The sequence below is a fragment of the Gymnogyps californianus genome, chromosome 4 (assembly GCF_018139145.2).
Source record: "Gymnogyps californianus isolate 813 chromosome 4, ASM1813914v2, whole genome shotgun sequence".
Taxonomy (NCBI): domain Eukaryota; kingdom Metazoa; phylum Chordata; class Aves; order Accipitriformes; family Cathartidae; genus Gymnogyps; species Gymnogyps californianus.
The window spans coordinates 79,754,312-79,774,646 of record NC_059474.1 but is presented as its reverse complement, the minus strand read 5'-3'; the positions used below and the strand labels follow the sequence as shown (position 1 = coordinate 79,774,646).

At 38.6% G+C, this 20,335-nt stretch overlaps 1 protein-coding gene across 2 annotated transcripts in view; it reads left to right on the top strand.

Annotated features, from left to right (window-relative positions):
* LOC127015729 (bifunctional heparan sulfate N-deacetylase/N-sulfotransferase 3) overlaps window positions 1-20,335 on the top strand; it is a 61,353-nt gene that overhangs the window by 12,138 nt on the left and 28,880 nt on the right. For both annotated transcript variants that reach the window (XM_050895869.1, XM_050895868.1), the window contains exons 2-4: window positions 10,176-10,263; window positions 13,938-14,092; window positions 17,748-17,933. In XM_050895869.1, the coding sequence (XP_050751826.1) occupies window positions 10,176-10,263; window positions 13,938-14,092; window positions 17,748-17,933 (429 nt within the window). The remainder of the gene's footprint in view (window positions 1-10,175; window positions 10,264-13,937; window positions 14,093-17,747; window positions 17,934-20,335) is intronic.

The window sequence follows — 20,335 nt, the reverse complement described above, 5'->3', positions numbered from 1 at the left end:
AACAGATTTATATTGTAATTGTAGCCACTGTTACTCAGTGATCACTTTCTAAATACTGGAAAAATACTGTAAAAATTTAAATGCTTTGAATTTTGTGTGCTCTGGAAAAATAGATAAATACTACCCACTATTGAGCTGTGATCTTCTATATAATGATCTAGACAAAACTTTGAAATCTTGTTTATTTAAAATTCTACTGAGCAGGAAGCGCAGGCTTCAGGGCTTGCAGGGGCAAGGGAGTCTTACTTTATCCAGGCTCGGGCATTGAGGTCCAGAGAATACTGACATTGAAGAAAAAAAAAATAAGACTGAATTTTTTTCAGAAAGCCGTATTCACAGACTGTTGGAGTTTGATGTATACAACACTGACACCCCATTTTTACTTTAATTTCCTAAAGAAATTGGGTATTTTTAATGTCACTGTTTGCCCTGTCAGTCCAGCAATTAAACTGAAAGAGGGTAGATTTAGATTGGACATAAGGAAGGAATTTTTTATGATGGTGGTGAGACACTGGAACAGGTTGCCCAGAGAAGTTGTGGATGCTCCATCATTGGAAGTGTTCAAGGTCAGGTTGGAAGGGGCTTTGAGCAACCTGATGTAATGAAAGATATTCCTGCCCATGACAGGGGGTTGGACTAGATGATCTTTGAAGGTCCCTTCCGACCCAAACCATTCCATCATTCTGTGATCAATCTAATGACGTTTGAACCTGCTGGCCAGTTTTGGTCCAATGTGACAGATACAGGCAGTTCTCAGAGACCGTTAAATTCCTGCTGGCATCCTGGAGTTCAGCGAGGGGTAACACATGTATGCAAAGCGGTGCTTGCACTGAAGCAGAGGTTTCAGAGTGAGGTCTGCATTTATCCTTCACTTTGACCTGCCCCTGGCTAATCCACGTGCTGTGTCTTGGAGCTAGCGATAGTACGTACTGTCTCTTTTTCATCTAGACAGGGTGTGTGGGGCAGAGCAGGAAGGGAAGGAGGTGCTTTGGAAACCTAATGGGGAAGGTAGGTCCTAGGCAGCAGTGTGAAAGGGAGCGCAAGCTATTGCAGTGTGGGAATAGCAATTTGGGAAACACATCTATAGGAAACTAGGTTTTATGGAACAAATTTCTTGTTTTGTATGCAAGCCATGGGTGTAAAGGTAGACCTGAAATCTAAATTGCATGTCTAAAAATGTTGGCATTTTGGACAGAGTAACGTAGCCACTGACAAATTCACCAGAGTGGGGCAGATGGAGTGACCCAGCTGCAGCTTCCTGTGCATTCAGGTGAGGCCATCATGGTTTCTGCTGCTGAGAGATTAAGCCTAGAAATTCTTCCAGTGTTGAACTTTCTAGATACTTTCGGCATTCAGTGGCTGTACAGAGCCACACGTTGCCAGCAGCAGGGTAAAAGGGCCCTAAGCAGCAGAGCCAGACAGTGCGCCATGGATAAGGGAGCAAAGCTTTGCTGCAGTGGAAGCTCATGGCCAGCCTGTGCAGCAGAGGACTGTCTTGCTTGGAGAGTAGCCCTTGTCCTCCAGCCAAACTCTGCTTGCTGTGCCTGTTGGCTATAGTGAAAGCTAAAGCTGGAGCTGGTGTGTGAGGAAGCATTAAATAAGAAGCAAACATGCTGTTGATAATGGATGTGGTACTAGAAGCTTGGACAATACCTCTGTTCTTTCTGAGCTGGATGACTATAAAATATATGCACCATTAGACTGAATAGCCATGCCATTGTTTTAACTTCTGTGACAAAATATTGTGCATCCTACCAAACAAGATCTAAAGCTGTAAAAGTGTGGATTGTCTAATGAGGAGATGCAGAGGTATAAATGCTTGCATCTGAGGTTATTGTTTGAACCTGAGTTTTTGAGGCCTAACATTTACTGGTAGCTAGATAAGTGTCTACATGAATCAGTGAACAACTCTGACAATTTATCTATTGCTGATGGGATGCAATGGAGACAAGCCAGACTAAACAGGCACAGCAAAGTGGCCCAGAAGTGAACTGGAACAGGACCTGAACTACTCTGTCACTCTGAGAGATGGCCTGTCATGCTCAGAGCTGAAGCAGCTGTGGCAGGGTGGTGACTTCGTAGTACAGCTACCTGAATGCTTGCATTGTGGCTAACAAACCTCAGTTTCCTGCTGTACTGGCTCATCAACAATCACCCGATTGCAAGAACTTAACTGGATAAATATGAAGAGATTTTAAATACATTTTAGAGTCACTTTGTTTTTACTTTGAGTTCTGTTATACTCTGAGAACTTACCTCTTCATATTTGGTGTTTCATAAGCAGATAAAGTGTTAGGCAAAAATGCAAGAACCAACAAGTTTTCTATTGAATCCTGTCTGATCAAAATCCAGGGAAAAATATCGGAAGCAGCAGTAGGGTGTTTATTAGTTCTATTTCAAGTGGCCTGGGGTTTTTTTGACCTTTAATTAAAAGAAATGCAGGATTTTATTTCTGTTAACTGCAGAATAACGAGGTCATTTAGCTGTTTAGTAACAGTAACCTCTTTCATCAAAGTACAGTTTAATTAAGAGCCAATAATGCAGAATTTCATATAGAATCCTGAAAACAGCATGCTAATTACTTTACTTTATTAAATAGTATTGGCACGAAATATTTAAAACCTTCAACTTACCTTGCCATAATTAGCTTATTCTCATTAGCCGTTATCTCAGCCTCCAAGAAGCAAGAAGCTGGTGAAGGAAGTTAGAAATATTCCTTAAATCTCTTGGTTGTATAAATGATTTACCTAGATGAAAGAGCCTGATTACTTGAAAATGTGTAATTGGACCATCATCAAGATCATTATTGTATGTGATATAAAAAAACCTCCAAAGGAAGACTCAGTAACATAAAACAGTGTGTTCTGATGAAAAAACTTTTGCTCGAAATCATCTGAGACAACGTTTTCCAAAGTGGCTACTTATATTTTTAGTATCCTTTAGTGGACCTCAAATTCAGATACCTAGTTACAGCATCTGTGGACATAAAATAAAGTTGTGGCTCCTGAATTTTTTGAAAATCAGGTCTAGTGTGTCTTATACTGGACACTGAAAAACCAAGATTCACGTAGCTGGGCTCCAGCCTGATATCTCATCTTATTGACACTTTGAAGAGAAGCTGCGTTACCCAGTTAATGGTGCTTATTGAATTTATTGAAAAGACTCACACTGACTTCTTCAACTGGTGAGTATGGGCCTTAATATTATAGGAAGTCAGGTAAGATACTGAGGCGAATGGATCTGGTGAACAGTCCAGATTAACCCAAGCAATCAACGGGAGCTTTGCCTGTCCTGCACATTAAAGAGTCAGGCTCCAAGGTATCCCTGTTTGATAATTTAAACACAATTGCTGCAGGTAGAATCTAGCTGTCAGTAACCTACAATAATTTTTAAGTAATTGAAATCAGGTACTTTGTTTTGTCTGCAAGGAATTTTTGCACGCATTTTCTGTTTTAAATTCTACCATGTTACATGGCCCTTTGTAAATAGGCAACCTGCTGGCATGTGGTACTTTTGAACTGCTACATCTTTTGAACGACTTCGTAGACTTATCAAAATCCATGTTTTTAATTGAAAGAATAATTTGTTTCTTGAAGCTACTCTATCTTAATAAACAGGGTCCCGCCCCCTCCCCCCAAACCCCCCCATTTTAATTTTGCTGTACAAAGTAGCAGGAATAGTTGTATTCGGCTCACATGGAATCTGATATTTTATAAACTTGAACATATGTATTGTCAGCAGTTTAGCTTTTCCATCCCTGCTTCATTTGTCTTTCTGTTTTTGCTGGATTGTGTCCTCTTGGACACCTTGCTTCCACCAAACTGTAGAGCAATGTCCTTTCCCCACTTACACCGTTTAGGGTCTATTTATAATTTATGGTCTCTGCCAGCTAAACACTTTGCAGAAAAAGCGGAAGATTTTCTTTGCTTTCTTCTCTTGCCCTCTCTTTAGTGTCAGCTCTGTTAAGAGAGCGCACAGTCAAAGAAAATTTAAGCATTCTTCTCCTTTTGTCTGAAGGATATTCAAAATATTTTTTCAGATACACCCAGTATACCCAAAGCAATTATTCTTTCTCCTGCATAGATTAAATGTTTATGGTAATGGGTGTCAAAATGCTAATCTTGGAAATCCAGAAAGAATAGACATTGAATTTTAATGATGTTCCAAAATACATAATTTATCATGAGGGAAACATTTTTCCTCAGAAGTAAAATAGTCTGTCTAATAAAATAATGATTCCCAGCCATTTGGGACGGACCTTCACTGAGGCTGGCTTCTGTTTTTTCTTGCCATGCTACCTCTCACTGCCTCCAAACACCCCAAATTCTTGCCCACTGCCTTCCCATCCCCAGTCGCTGCCACAGTTTCTTGAATACCTGCCATCACGATCTCAGCGCTTCTCACTTGCAGGCTGCTACCACACTGCTGCTACAACATTTCTTGTGGTTCCCCACTGCTCCCTCCCCCTCATCTCTCCCTTCCCTAGGCAGTGTGTGTTGTTGTCCCCCCCCGTCCCTTTTCTGCCCTCAACCTCAGCAGTTCCAGGGCAAACCTGGGACCGATAATCAGGCACAGCTTGTTAGCCTGGCCTCTGTTCTGTGCCACACCGTGCCATATATTGCCTCTAATGTTGGACACTTTGCTAGTGCCTCTAAGTTTAGGGACTGGTATATAAAGCATGATAAAGCAAGTCTCAAAATATATCTGGGAAATTTCAAATACTGATTGTTAAACTCTGAAGAGCACAATGCTCTAAAAATCATAATTTTTGTATGCATCATAAATGCAAACTTCAGTCACGTACATGTTACATTCCTCAATTCTCTTTTCCATTTCCTCCCCAACCCGCTTTTTTTTTCTTTTCTTTTTTTTTTCCCCTTATAAGCAAATGAATTTGCAGTGTGGATAGAAACTTTAGAAAAGGTCAGGTTCTGCAGAAGGGAAAGTTTGAGGGAGGCAGGTGGTGTGTGTATACCTGCGCAGGCAGCTTCAGTTGCAGGACTCTTTTCTCAGAGCATGGACGTGCTCAGGAAAGGCAAAATGATGTCACAAAAAATGCAAAGTAAAAGGACATCACATCAGTTACAGCTCATTAAATGCCTATAGTAAGAACTCCACTCAGAAGTTAAAATGGCTTTAGTTCTGTTTCTTCCCTCTCTTGCAGAGGTTAAACTAAAGAGGAAATATGATACAGAAAATTAAAGCTACTTCTGCAGAAGAGCTCTCATAAAGGGGCTTCGTGTGCTTAACTCGTGTGCCTTCACATTACACTTTCTATTAATTTGTTTTACCTTTTCAGAAGGTCCTTGCCTTTATTAAAGAGCTAGTACAGCATTAGAAGTTTTCCTCAAAAGCAAAGTAATTCCTAATTTAATGGCTCCTTTGATAGTATTGTTAGACACGAAATAGTAAAGCAAGTGTTGAGAGATGAGATCTCCTTCCCAAAAAAAGAGGGACGAGAGAGGCTTTTTGGAAAATTATGAAGCTGACCTTTCTTGCTTTTGTTACTGACATGAAAGCATGTACTGATTTGAAGTTTATGATATTAACGCTGCAGCATTGTGAGGCTATGTCTATCTGCTTGCCAATCTAGTTAAAATCCATGTGAGTACAAGTAAAATTAACAGCATTTTGAACTATTTCGCTTTTCAAGTGTCTAAGTTCTTTAGCAGCTTTTGAGTAGGAAAATAGTCATAAATATGTTGGTATGACTACAGAAACAAGTCATAGTTCCTTTTTGGTGAAGCAGAGTTCAACAAAGTGTTATTGATTGATTTGTTTGATCAGCCAAGACGTTTGGGTCTGAATAGTTTTGTTGATGCTGAAGAAATTACTACTGTCTGTTTACCAAAGATAAGTTGACACTTGTGATTTCTCTGTGACAGACTATAAAGTGAAATCATGTAAAGAGATATTTGAGGACAGGAGGCAGGATGGTTTCCTGGCTATGGTAATGGGAAGCAAGTTTGGCGATATGAGTTTTATCTTTCGCTTTACTGCTGATTTACTTGAGCAAGAGCTTTTGACAGCCCATGTCATCTGTCTGTGCCTCTGTTTGTCCTGTCTGTAAGATGAGGAAAAAAAAAAAAACAACTGTTTCTTTTGTAAAAAAGTTGATATTTCTGAATGAAAAGTGATAAAAAGAGCTAAACGTTATGGTTCTCAAGAAAGCAGGCAGCCATCTATACAAAGGCAGGAATTTTCATACATTTCCATTGCGTGAATATTTCGATTAAAGAACAATTCTGTTGGTTCCTTCTGTTCCATTTGTGTTCTTAGAGTCCATTTTCTCCTAAATTCTCAGTCAGTTGAGATCCCATTGGCAATTACAGCAGCTTACATTTGCTGAGATGTTTAATCAGAAATGAAATAGAAATAACTTAAATGGGATGATGCTGATTAATCATCTGAGAATCTGGCTTTATTTACAACATCCATGATTTCTTATCTTCCTTTGATTATACTATAAACTTGTCAGTTGCAAGGATTGAAAGAACTCTGTTTTGCTGTCAGGATAACTTTTGTCTATTCCTTGGATAGTAACAGGGCCTTTTTCTGAGATTATTTTGGACTGTTGGTGAAGAAGGGGGTCTTTCATCATACATTGAATTCTCACATTTGATTTCTGGCATAAGAAATTTCCTAAACCTAGTATGTGAGCTTAGGAAAAGTTGAAAAGAAAGTCCTCCATTGTAGCTATGTACATGAGTGATTATGCAGCCAGCAGTTTGTTTTCTTTATAGTACCAGTGGAAGTATAACATATGCACTAAATAATTTTTTTGTAAACATGTGAAGGCTTTACTAAACAGTTTTTAAAATATAATCTACAGTACTAGTGTATTTGTATAACATCTCATAGAGATACCCAGAGGGGCTGTTCATAAACCAATCATAAAATATAGAGAAAATATCACCAGCTTACCTTCAGCATATAAAATAGCATTTAGAAATGAAATTTCAGGCTTTTCCTCCCCCTACTTCTCTCTCTTTCTGTCTTTCTGATAGAAACTCACAGTAATAGGCCCTGCCATCTGCTACTATATATTTTTCATGAGTTTTAACATTTTGTTTTTAGAACCTGAAAGATGAGTAAAATGTCAAGTCACCCAGAAAATAATCATAGGCATGACAACTCAAATGTTATCTCAGCTTGTCTGTACAAAAAGTAGTTCACAGCAGGTCTGTGCCCTCCCTCTTTGCAGATAGAGCAGGCGGAGCAGGTACACCGTTGGTATTAGCTGATACGTTTTTGAACACCACCACAAGGCTTTAGCAGAAGATCTCCTGTTGATTTTAATGAGAGTAATGTGGCTAAAAAAACAACAGCATTGCTTTCAAAGTTTGTTCTGTAGAAGGTGAACTTCAAATAACATGAAACTCTAAAGGAAATCTGGAGTGTCTTATTGTGACTGCTGGCCTAAATAAAATGCAGCCACCAGGCAGTCATTGAGGTGAGAAGGTGGTAACTACACTAGCAAAATTAATTCCCAGCAAAGAAGTAAACTCTATGTTGCATTATCATAGAAATGTCATGGGCTTTTTGCTACCCTTCTCCCTCCTCCCATTTGAAAGCCTGGGTTTGCAACTCTCCTGTCAGCCCTGTAGCTGCAGTGTGCCAGGGAGGTGCAGCAAAGATCTCCTTCCAGGTCATGTTTCTCTGGCATTTCCAGCTGCTCTTCGTTTTTCCCGTTCTGTTTTTCCATCATGCTGAGACTAGACTGGAGCTGACAAGCTGAGAAGGTGTTAGAAAGGTACAGGATAAGACCTTCAGCTCAAAAAATGCTCACAGTTCTCAACTTAATTTGGAGGGAAAGAACTGTGCAGCCCGTTCATGCCACCTTGCTGTCAAGCTGCACTCAGGATCTCTTTCATTCGACAATAGGTACTGTTAACATAAGAAGTGTATAGCCATATCATTTGCCTCCTACATTTTTAACCGTGCAAAGATAAAATTATTTCATTGAATAGGTTCCCAGCAGCTCAAGGATGGTTTTCATAATAAATCCTCTGCAGACTTGCTACCTTTCATTAGAATAAGAAGTCTCCTCAGTGATCTTTGCACTCTCAGCCTGTGCAAAAGCCCTCGTTACAGTGTTGCAAGATTTTTCTCTTAATATTCCACTTCAGAAGTCTCGAGCTTGTTTTCAATTATCTCCATTCTGTGCTTCATTTTACTTATTCCTTTAGAAAGTCCCTTGTTCGCAGGACATTTTTCAAGCTTTCCAGTGAAAGAAGATGATCTTTACCTTACTAGTACTGTACTTTGAAACTGTCTATACTGTTGTTGCTGGAGCTACACTGCTGAAGAAGACAGTGGGAGAGGCAAGTTACTTCCAGATCTGAGAGGACTTTAAGAAACAGGAGGCAGAAAAGTGATGGTTCTTTCACAGATTTAGTTTTGTGATTAATATATGTTTAATGAATATGCTTAGGCATAATGTTCTGGTCTGCTGAAATGGTGAACAAGGCAAGTACTACTGATGACTCAGAATTTAAACCACTCGTGTTTCCTCAGCCGTGTCAGCAAAACTCAAATTTGCGACCCCCCAGGATGGGGACAAATGACTGACTCTCCTATTGCTGCAGATCAGCTCCCTCAAGCACCAGCTTCCCTGAGCCAGCCAGAGCTACAAGCTTAGTGAGCTCGCTGAGGCCTCAGATGCAGGATGGTAGAGGACTGGAGAGCGGCTGTGTTCCCGCTTCAGGCAGTACGGCAGTCTCTCCGTGGGGCCGGGCGAAAATGCTCGGCTCTGGAAAGGGAGCATTGGGAAAAGTGAGCACAGAGCAGGGACAGATGCACCAGTTGTGGTGTGTGGCCACCTCTTACTGGGAATGGGAGCTCCGCTGGGCCTACTGCCTTGGGCCTCTCTTGAGGTTGGTGCCCAGGGGAGCCCCTGCTATTGTCACCCTTTGCCTGATTTTGTCACTGTAATGTTGTAGGTATGATAGTGTAAGGAAACAGGCTTGACAGAGTTTTCAGATAGAGTGTACTTTTATTAGAACTGATATAGATGAGCCCTGGAAAAGACCTGAAGAAGAGCTCATATGCCCAAAAGTTTCTCCGATAAGGTGGATATCACCTCTATCTGTAAAATGGGTCATATTTTAAGGAACTATAACTTGACTATACAAGGGGGGGGTGGGAGGGGGTGCTGTAGCTGGCCATACACTTCTGATGTGCTGTGTACCATGTTACAAATCTCCAAAGAGTCCAATGTCTTCATAGATTACCAACTATCAAGTGCTCAGTTGAAGGCAGGCTATTTGGAGGAATGTGCACTCCAAGTCTCATTTTAGAGGAGTCTTTTTGCTCTTCTGTTTTGTTCTTGCTTTGCAAAGTTTTATTTTGCATTGGAAAGCTAGCTAGCTTTGTTACACCTGGAAAACTGAAAGAGCAAACAGCAGCAGAGTGTAAGAGTTTGGGAGATAACTCCTGAAAGTAATATGTAAATCTTGGGAGTAACAAATCAAGAAGAGCATACTGAAATCAAAGAGTGAAGCTGTGATGAATAATAGCTTTCCCCTTTCTTCCTGCATGCTGTTTTTTTGTTTGTACTAATTTAGCGCAAGTACACGTATGCTGACGGCTGGTATGCTAACTGGTCTGAGAAATGAGTCAGAATTTGGTGGAATTTAGGATTAAGTTCTTTGATGTGGAATAGGCTTCATCTAGCTTCTTTCTGTCTTTCTGGATTTTTTTTCATTGCCAGTAATTTTGAAACATGACTAAAATGCTGTGTATGTACTTTACCTGATCTAGAGAAACATAATTCTAGTAGACACCATTCACCCTAGTGAATGGAGCAGTGGTTGGGGGCACAAGAGATCTGAATTTCGTTCCTAACTGTGTCTCAGGTTTACTGAGTAATCAGTGGAAAGTGTTTTCTCTGGTGTGTGCCTTTGTTTTCCTATCTCATGATTCAGGGAGTGAAACAGCATTTAATAGCTGGTCATCTTTATGAAGAAAACAATGGAGTTTGCATGCTGTTTTTAATCTTTAAATGGTAATGAAAATATCTGTTACTTCTTTGTCATATATAAAGAGCTGTTTTTAAATAGCAAAACCAACTGAAAAGACATATACCTGTAAAAATATTTATATTGTTATATTAAATTTCTGTGCCAGGTGTGTTTTCTACAGATATGTTTATATGGTGGGTTGTTTTTTTTCAGGCCCTGCTTGACACTCAGAATCTTTTGAGAGCTCAGATTACAAATTTTACTTTCAACCTGGGATTTTCAGGGAAATTTTATCACACAGGTAAGAATGAAATACTAAAATCACTTTCATTTTGGTGGTGCTCTTTGTAGTATGAGGAAGGCAGGAATGATAGAGACTAAGGGTCTGAGTAGAGAGAAGAGTTTCCTTCATAACAGGATAACTAAAAAATCAAATTGTTCTTTCTTCCAGGTTGCTCTGGGACATACATTTGTGTGATTTACTGAATCAAATTTTCCTCTAAAGTTATTATACCAGACTAACCCTTTGTTTGAGCTGTAGTCTGTCTGGAAATAACCATGTAGGTAGAGTCTGTAAACACCTCTTTGCAGCAACATTTCTCTTTTTAAAAAAAAAAAAAAAAAAAAGTACTCATTCTTTGCATAATAGTCCAATAAGTAGAGCAATGATGTGGAAGTAGGAAAGCCAGGCTATAGTTTCTAAGAGAAAGTCTAAGCCCTTCAGAAAAGTGTACTGTCAGACTATTAAGTTTCCTGAATAAGAGCATGTTCCTCCTCCTCCTGCAAGCTGGGACATGCAGAAATGGCAGTGTCACAGGGCCAGAAGGAGACCTTGCAAGAAGTAGTCCAAGCTTGGGATGACAGCTTTCTGTAGGGATTATATGTGTTACGTATGTGTCATTGGATAACAGTAAAATCAATCCTGAGGGTGGAATAAACGCATCTCTTACAGTTGCTTTATAATTTCATTCAATTCGAGCTAGCTCAGATGCTCACTACAGAACCTCTCCCAGGAAATGGGGAGAGGGAGGCATGTAGAATAGGTGAACTGGATTTTTCTCTGCATCCATTTCCTGAGCACACAGAAGATTTAGGTGGTGATTTTAGGTGGGCTGGAACATCTCAGGATGAGGCACTTGTAATTCTAGTAAGCTGCGATGCCTGCATTAGGTGTTGGTGTGAAACAGATTGAATTCCTCCTCCCTTTTTATTAAAATTCAGTTCCTTTCGACCTGTTGTTGAGTGGTAAATTCCACTGATCAAATGAAATTTTCTGTTGACTTCACTGAGAGATCTGTTGAGCTACCACAGTTTATCCTTTTGGATAGTTTAATCTCTACTGTAGAGATATAGCAATATGTATTACCCATTAAAATAATTTTATACTTAAACCACTGTAGAAATAGGGAGAAATAAAAGATAAGGTACTAAATAGGATGTGATATAGAAAAAGAAGGTGCTCTCTACTGTCAAACAGAAAGAAGACAACACACATGCAAAATAGGACAACATCAGAGCCTGGAAGAGAGAGACAAAAGACAACACAAGATAACGTCATAGTTGAAGGATGTTAATATGAAAAGAGGGGAGTGAAGTGACATGTTAGCTGAGACTAGGAACCAAAACTGGATTTATTCAAAACTAAAGAAAGATACACAGAGCTTGAATATGCTCGACTGCTGTGCATGTTAGATAGCAGAGGGATGAGCATAACTCTCCTTGTGCTCAGTTGTGCATCTTGGTCAGTATTACTTGTCATATTAAGAAGAGAAGAGGCAACGAAAGAAGTCTTATTTGGAGCTAAACAGCTGGAGAAGCAAGCAGCTGGGGCTGCACAGTCCCTCCACAGGTCTCTTGGGCTCAGCAGACTTCAGCTAGACTTGGTAAATGTCCAGGTTTCACCCCTGCAATCCAGATGTCACCTGCACAGTTCAGAGAGACTAGAGACCCTTAACTTTTTCACATTCAGGACACCACTTGCTCCATCCATTCCCATCCCTTCCTCCCCTTTCTTTTGCCTAGAATTGCTCAGCAAAATGGTCCTGACTGCCAAGTTTGTCACCTACCAGTCTCTCAGCAGGCAGAGGTACTTTCCAGACCATTTATTTTGCCTCAGTTGACAGTTCAGATGCTTTGGAGGGAACATGCACATGGGTTTCCTGGTTTTGGCTGAGTAGGATTTGGCAAAGATATTGCATGTTTGTAGTACAAACTGACCCAGTTACTGGCTTTAAACTGAATGAGTTGAGCCTGTCTCCATTACAGCCCATCCCTTGCTGTGGCTTTCCTCCTTTCTTGATATGGCTTCTTCTCCCTGATCTGGCTATCGTATGACCTTTAGGCACTCTTGTCACTTTCTTCGATGGCGCGTGAACATCACACAGGGCCCCATGGAGTCCTAAAATCTAATGATCCTACAAATATTGACACATCGTTACATATGTCTGCCCACATTTTTCATTCACTGCTGTAGTTCCCTCAGAGGTAATGAGGAATAAAATCACAACAGTGAAGGTATGTCAGACAAGGTTTGCTGAAGGGAAGAGGAAAAAGCAAAAGGCATATAGGGTTAGTGAGAGTATGGCCATACCAATGCAGAAAGCGTCGGAGCTGAACGTTTGGCTAAAAGACTGAAAAAGGAGAATAGATGTTGCAAAATGCTGAGAGAGAGAAAGGATTTGTCAAATTGTGTTGATTGTTGGCGGGAGTAGGAACAATCAGAAAAGCAGAAAGCAGGCACACCGTGAAGATGTGTTAAGCTATAGGTTGTCAAAGTTCGGCTCATACAGTCTTCATTCGGCAGCCCATTAAGGGGTTATTTAAATTTGGCTGCCTTTGACAGGACTTTGTCATTATAAGTGCACTGGGACTAGGATAAATGTCTGGGCTTGGGGGTGGAAGAGGTGTCCTGATCTGCCAGCTAATTAGACCCTGACATTTCCCATCCCTGAGGTGCTGTCAGATACCCAGACTGAATCTCTGCGAGTAGGTTACACAGAGCCGAGGCACGGGCCTGAGCACCGAGAGAGGGTTGTCATTGCCCTCAGATTATGCGAATGGCCTCTGGAGTACTCGGGGTCCCGGCCAGCCCCCACTGCCTGCAGCCAGGGGAGCAGGGGCAGGGGCCCATCCCAGTGGGTAGCTGTGGTGCGGCTGCTTCTCTCGCAAGCTGGGAGGATTTATGAGTGTCGAAGCGGCCAGCCGGCTCAGGGTTGGAGGACAGGCCCCACCACTGGCTTATTTATTGCTGTAGCTGCAGCACAAGAGGTGTAGGAGAACGACAGGGCCGAGTGATTTCTCTTCAGTTAGAAATGGCTGCGGGGCCTGTTCCCTGCACCACATCCTTAGGAACAGGCAGGACAGCATCTGAAACGACAGGCCTGGAGCCTGCGAAATATCTCGGTAGCTCCAGCCACCCTTTAAGTGTCCTCAAAGATGCAGGTTTCTGGGAACTCCTGAATAGGCCACGATCAGAAAGGTAAGAATTAGCAGGGAAGAGAAAATAATTGTATTATGCATAATATTTTGAAAAGGCTGCTGGAAAAAATACTTCCACATATCATAGTTAATGAAAGGAGAAGAAATTTGATTGGGGAGTGAATTTAGTTTGGATAAGGAATACCAGAAAAGAGTTGTCAACGTTTTCATTTATACTCTGTATTAAACTGTCTTGTATACAATTTCTCCAATTCCATCCCTTAGCTACTGATGTTACTGATACAGCACATGCATGTGAGGACAATGTTATACCATGCATTCAAGATGCCGTGAAAATGGGGCGCTCAGTCTTTTACTTGGCTATAATTACTTCAGGAAAAGGAATATGTACTTGGAAACATTTAAAATCCTCAGTACTTTAAATGGTCACATTTTTAATGCTAATTTCTTTCTTGTATTTTCAAACATTTTTAAGAATATAATAGAAGTAGAGACTTTACTTCAGAGATTTTTTTTTTTTTTTTTTTTTTTTTGCAGGCACTGAGGACGAAGATGAAGGTGATGACCTGTTGTTGAGTTCTGTAGATGAGTTTTGGTGGTTTCCCCATATGTGGAGTCACATGCAGCCTCATCTCTTCCACAATGAGTCGTCACTGGTGGAGCAGATGATCCTCAACAAAAAATTTGCCTTAGTGAGTTATATTTTTGCATTTTATATTGAATTTAGGTATTCAGAAACCATTATTCCTATTTTGTTGGAAAATCAATCATTGTAGAATTTGTTTTAATCTCAATGAATTGGAAAAAAAGAAAGTTTTGATAAAGTGCTTTTTGCAATCACTCTATTTTGTGCTATGAAAATTCTGTTTCTCTACAGTTTGGATTTCCTTCTCAATTGAAGTTTGATTTCTTTGTATTACTTCATGAAAAATTTTGAGTGGAAAAATTCTTTCAAATGAAGAATTAATATGTCTCCATCTTAGAAAGTCAATATCGATAAAAATTCTTCTATTTCAATATTTTCCTAAATAAAACTTTGTCCAAATAACCCATTGTTTAGATTGGAAAAAATCCAGTTTTCTGAAAGAATAAATACTCCATCAAAACATGTCAAGTGACTTTATGAAAATACTGCATGTTAGGATTAATGAAGTGTGCCACATTTTCAAAGGTGCTTTTCTGCGGTGATACCTAATAACATCTTACATATTCCCTTTGGATCAGCTTTATAAAAACTTGTTTTGAAAAGCATTGCCTTTACTAATTATTTATTCACAGCAAAGCTCTGAAAAAAAACTGTTTCAGTGAGAATGTAAGAAAAAATAAAACCAGATCTTTAGGGCTGAGGATACTAGAGAAACAGACTTAACCTTGTCTCTACAGTTAATTTCATACAATAAAACCAACCAAACTGCCATACATAGTACATATTATTTGTCTGAAGAAATGGTCCAATGTAAAGACATAAAGTGTTATGTCAGAATATCTTGTCAAACATAACTTGTTCGCTGAAATACATCTACTCTTCCAACAGCCTAATTTTACCTCTCCCTTTTCAAAATATGCTGGTTGCTCTTTAGCTGGCAGGTAATGACTTTGTTCCTTGAAAGAGCAGGGGGATTTGAAATACTAGAACAAAAAAGAGTTCACTTATGGTCATGTGTCACTGAGCATAGAAGGAAGGTATAGATTTAGAATATCAAGCAATTAAAATTTGTATTTGAAAACTTTGCTTTTAAGTAAGGTGTATGCTTTCTTTTGACCAAAGATTTTTCCAAGTTTACTGTAAACTGTAGTTGTACTGAGTACAGGCCAGCTCAATTTTACTGTTTGCTTTAAAGAAAGCATTTTAGTAAAAGTTAGAATCATGAAAATTTAAAAATCCTGTGTCCAAAATTTCCTTTTTTTTTTTTTTTTTTTTTTTTTTTTTTTTTATTCTATGTACTGTTGCAGGCTCCACTGGAAATTAAATTAGTTCTGGTGTAACCTAAGACATCCTCTGGGATTAGTCTATAGTATGTAACCATTAAAGTATGTTATTAGAATAATTCATATTCAACCCTGTTTTAGGTAGCTTCATCAATTTCTATTTTCTTCACTACGTTCAATGCTCTTAATACTTATAGATACCTTATATTAAATGTTTTTCATGGCTGAAGATATGTATAGACATATAGACATGAAGCTACTCATGTTTCATTTGCTTAAAGCATTTAAATTAATAACAAAGATAAGTATCCTGTTTTTTTGAAAGAGGCTGAAATTGCTGATGCCTCATGCATTATCAAACTGAATGTGTATATTGTGTGTGAAATGCTCAACTTGGGAATTACAGTCACTAAGAAATAATGGAGACACTGATACGTTGAAGATGATAGGCTCATAATTAGAATGAAAGATTTTAATTACATATTTATTACTGCATATTGTAAAACTTGAGGGAAAAACCCTTAAAAATCAGACATTTGTTTATAGCTGAATGAAGGAGATTAAATGGGACATTAGAGAATGCAATTTCTTATATGTTCTGTAAAGATTTTTCTTTCTGATGTTTATGCGTGCTTAAGAGAAGTAGAAAAGATAAAAGGAAGAGGAATTGAAATATCTGTGATGGAATTAAATAGTGTAAAGCTGTGTAAGTGATGGCATATCCATTCTTTATCTCCTCATGCAGTAAAACCAATAGGCCAGATCTTACTCATTCCTACTTTGGCAGATTATACATAGTGCACCCCAGCTGTAAACCAGCAGATGATGCGCTCCCTGGGTGCAGCGGGATCGCTGATGGGGTGTTTGGATCTTACCCAGGAGCAGTATGGCCTTACGAGAATTCCAAAAGCTGCATCAGCCTCAGGGTGGTAAAATCTTATGACCCGTTATGTGTGTCATAAATTGCTAAAGGGAAATAATAATTTCACCAGTTTTTTAAATATAGAAAAATTAGGGTTCTCAACTGTGATTAAACCATACATGTTACACATGTATTACACTAGGTTCAAAGTAGCCCTTTAATGAGGAAAAAATAGCTTTCTTCCCTTGCAGGCTTCACATCTTTAAAGTCTTATTTCTCATGTTCTTCCAGAGCAGAAGGAAATGCTGCTTTTTGTGAGTTTGCTTTGTTTTGAGCTGTTAGTAAAGTTGTCATATTTAAATTATAACTGATACATCTAATATTGAATCCTGACTATTTAAGATTTTTAAGTCCAGTACATTAGCTTTCCTGCGGTAGTCCAGTCCTCCTCCAGAAAAGAAAAAGAAAGATGATTTTACTAAGCTCACGCACCCATTTTTCTTTGAGATAAGACTGACAGAGTTTTCCATAGTCCTTAGTAACTAGTTTATTCAAAGGAAGAGACCCAAGTATCAACCAACTCTTACCTTTGCACACAAAATATGATTAGAAAATATGGTGAAGATGACCATACAAATACAAACAATATAAAAAAAACTCTTAAACAGAATTCAAAGGTTGTCCAAAGGCGGCTTTCCTAAATCATTGCAACACAACATCATCTTATGGACAGTGTATTCTGCTAATCAGACTATCAAAGAAATATCTGCTATATACTGTTCCTTTGAAAAATAACATGAAAAAAAGGAGAAAAGGTGTCAAAACTCATTAGAGTATGTTGGAAACTGGAAAGAAAATATATTGAATGTCAAGAGAAGGTAATACCAGCAAGGTCAGTATGTAAACAAGATAAATGACAGGAATCTTCAAAAACAGAAGATGTACTACAAAAGGGGTTAGTCTACAACATCTGCCTATTATCCTCAGAATTTTACAAGTGGTTATCTTTTCTCCTTTTTTAAAAAGACACTAAAATGGTTAAGCTGGTTTTTGAATATGGTTTTATGTTTTGAGTGGACTAGAGGGGAAATGCAGTGACTCTCTGAAATTCAGCTAACAATCCAAGTAATTGTGTAGGGACATGTAGTAGAAATCACACTTGTTATTGTAACTGCCAAATGCTACCTGTTGTGTTGAATACGTGCCAGTAATTTTCTATCTGAATCCTTAGTTTGTGAGCAAATTCCTTGCAAGAACTTGAAAGAGTGCAGCTTTCTGTTTAATGTAGATTGAAGAAATCAACATAAAATACATCTATTTCATTCTTCCCTACATACTCATAAAAATGTTTATTAAAAAAGCTTTTGTATTAAAATCCTGCGTTTCATCTTCACCATGCTGCTTTCCATCTCCCTTACATATCAGCATATTTTGATATCATCATTATTTGCATTTCAGACCTGTTCTTGATCTCTCACAAACAAAGGATTTGAGAAATGCCAAAACATCACGTTTCTTAAATTTTTGAAAGCAGTCATTTTTCTGTTATGTTTTAGGAACATGGTATTCCAACTGATTTGGGCTATGCAGTGGCTCCACACCATTCTGGAGTCTATCCAGTACATGTTCAACTTTATGATGCCTGGAAAAAGGTCTGGAATATCAGAGTTACCAGCACAGAAGAATACCCACATCTGAAACCTGCAAGGTATAGACGAGGCTTCATCCACAAAAATATCATGGTGAGTTGTATTTATGATGTTCGTATTACAACCACTCTACCATTTTATGAACAATTTATTTTTAAGTGGAAAAGCATGGTATCCTGAAAGTTCACATTGTGAGAAGCACATATTGCTATGCATAAGTAGCAAGATATATTTGACAGTATCTTGTTAATTAAAATCAGTCTGTTGCTGATGATGTTACTGCTGATGAAGGTGGCCTCCAGGCAGCCCGCTGTTAACAGTTAACAGCCTGTTAACTGTTCTAGTCCTATTGTTAATACTGGTTCAGAGATCTCAAGGAAAAGTCAACTTTGCATCTTTTAACAGATTATTATGGGTTATATTTCTAGCGGTTTTTAAATTTGCATAGTACCATTAACTGCAAAAGAGTTTTGCCAGTTTATGCCATCTGAGAATCTGGATCTTGGTGCATAAATATCTTTTTCTTCCATTTGAATGGTGCACAGTTGCCCTCGTTTTGCTTCCTACCATACAGAAACGTGAACTGTGCTTTGCACTGTGGCTTAACCCCGCAGCTAGGCTTTGGGCCTGGGCGATCAGTCTGGATGCAAGGCAAACACTCAGAAGGTTGGAGGGAAAGAAGACACACACACCCCACACACCCCACTCCAGGCTATGAAGCTGCTCTGTTGAGGCAGCCACAAGTCAAATCACACAATTTTTCTGTATTACATAATTCACAGCGTTGTTCACTGACAGCAGTATTTGCCAAAAGGGGTTATACACAGCTGACCTGGAAGGCGTTATGCTAATACCATCTGGTCACTGGGGCGTAGGCTATTTCTGATTCACATATTGTCACTGTTATCTGAGAAGCGTTTCAAAACTACCTTCCAAAATACTTGATGGTATGTTCTTGAGTAACTTTCTTTTGGAGCATGTAGGAGAGTGGTGAATGGGGAAGATCCACACGTGTGTACGGTGTTATACCTCTGGCTGCAACAAGCAGTTTTGGAGGGTCAAGTGCCTTAGCGCAAGACTGCCACTTAGCTTATAACAGAATTCTGGTATTGTCCTCGAGTTACCATGGATACCACTCTTCTAAGTAAAATAATTAAATATTTAAAAGTTTTGATCTGTTTTTGGGTGAAGCAAACTAAAATGATCTCCAGACATCCAGGAGAAAAATTGACACCATACAGATTTGAGCTACAGTTTGTTCTCCTCAAAGCAATAGCGGCATGTAAAATAATGGGTTTGTGGATCTGCTCAGGGGATGTGAAGCATTTGAGGAAGACTGATTGACTCTCAGAATCTCCAAAAATCTCTTTCATAAATTTTTGTAAAAACATGTCATTTGAAGACACATAATGAGATTTAACACAAGGACACTGGGGCCAAAAATCTATTTCCAAGAACAGTCGTATAAAACCACCTGTTTTGGGAGTCTCAAGCTTTCAGTTCTCCAGGGCAAATGCATTAATATTTTACATCTGCAGGCTTATAGTGATGAATACATTCAGTAATAAAATCATTGTGTAAGATTTACCAGAGCATTTCCCATCCAGTACAGCTTTATTCCCTGCCTCCGTGAAGAATTGTTCTCATATTTCATCAGTGATATCCAAAGGTTTTTAAAAAGCATATGCAAGTTTATAGCAAACGTACAAATTCTATACATTTTCTGAAAACACAGAATTTACGATCTGTGGTCACAGTATTCTGTACATTACAAAAAAGATGTTGAGAAATGAAACTACAAGAAATAAAGAGTATCTACAAAACCACAGTCTATGTCAAGTAAGGGATTTGTATGCTTTAAAAGTTTAAGCTATCATATAATAAATGTTCTAAGTTGGACTAAAATGTTTGAGAATAATCTCAGTTTAAGAATTATACATGAACATGAATACTCAGCTGTTGATTTTTCCATAAAAAATAGACGTAATTGAAATACTCTCCAGCGAATTATTTTCTGAAGTCGATAGAAAACATTTTTAAGTTCTACTGGAAAAACCTAACTGCATTTATTAGTTCTTCCTATTCAAAAGACTTGTTCTTTGCATATTTTTAAAAATACTTTTGTTTATGCTACTTTTTATTGCAACTGGTCTTACAAAACTAGCACAGATGAATGAGAAGCAAATCTTTCTTATAATGTGAGTGTTATTGGCAAAATTCATCATGTGTCAGTGTAGGATTATTATTGGTGGTGATGCCTAAGCAAAAAAAAAAAAAAATTGACTTTCAAATTCCAGTTTAAATTTACAACAAAGCCATTGTTCAAATAAAAAGTGGAACGGATTAATACGATATAGACTGATAATGTTTCAGATTATGTTTCAAATTAGTTTAAAATTTTAGAAGTCTTTGATGACCAGACTTCAAATACTTGCTTTTAGGATCAGGTGTTAAGGACAAAATTAGTTTGAGGAGGTTGCTGAATTGTAACTTAT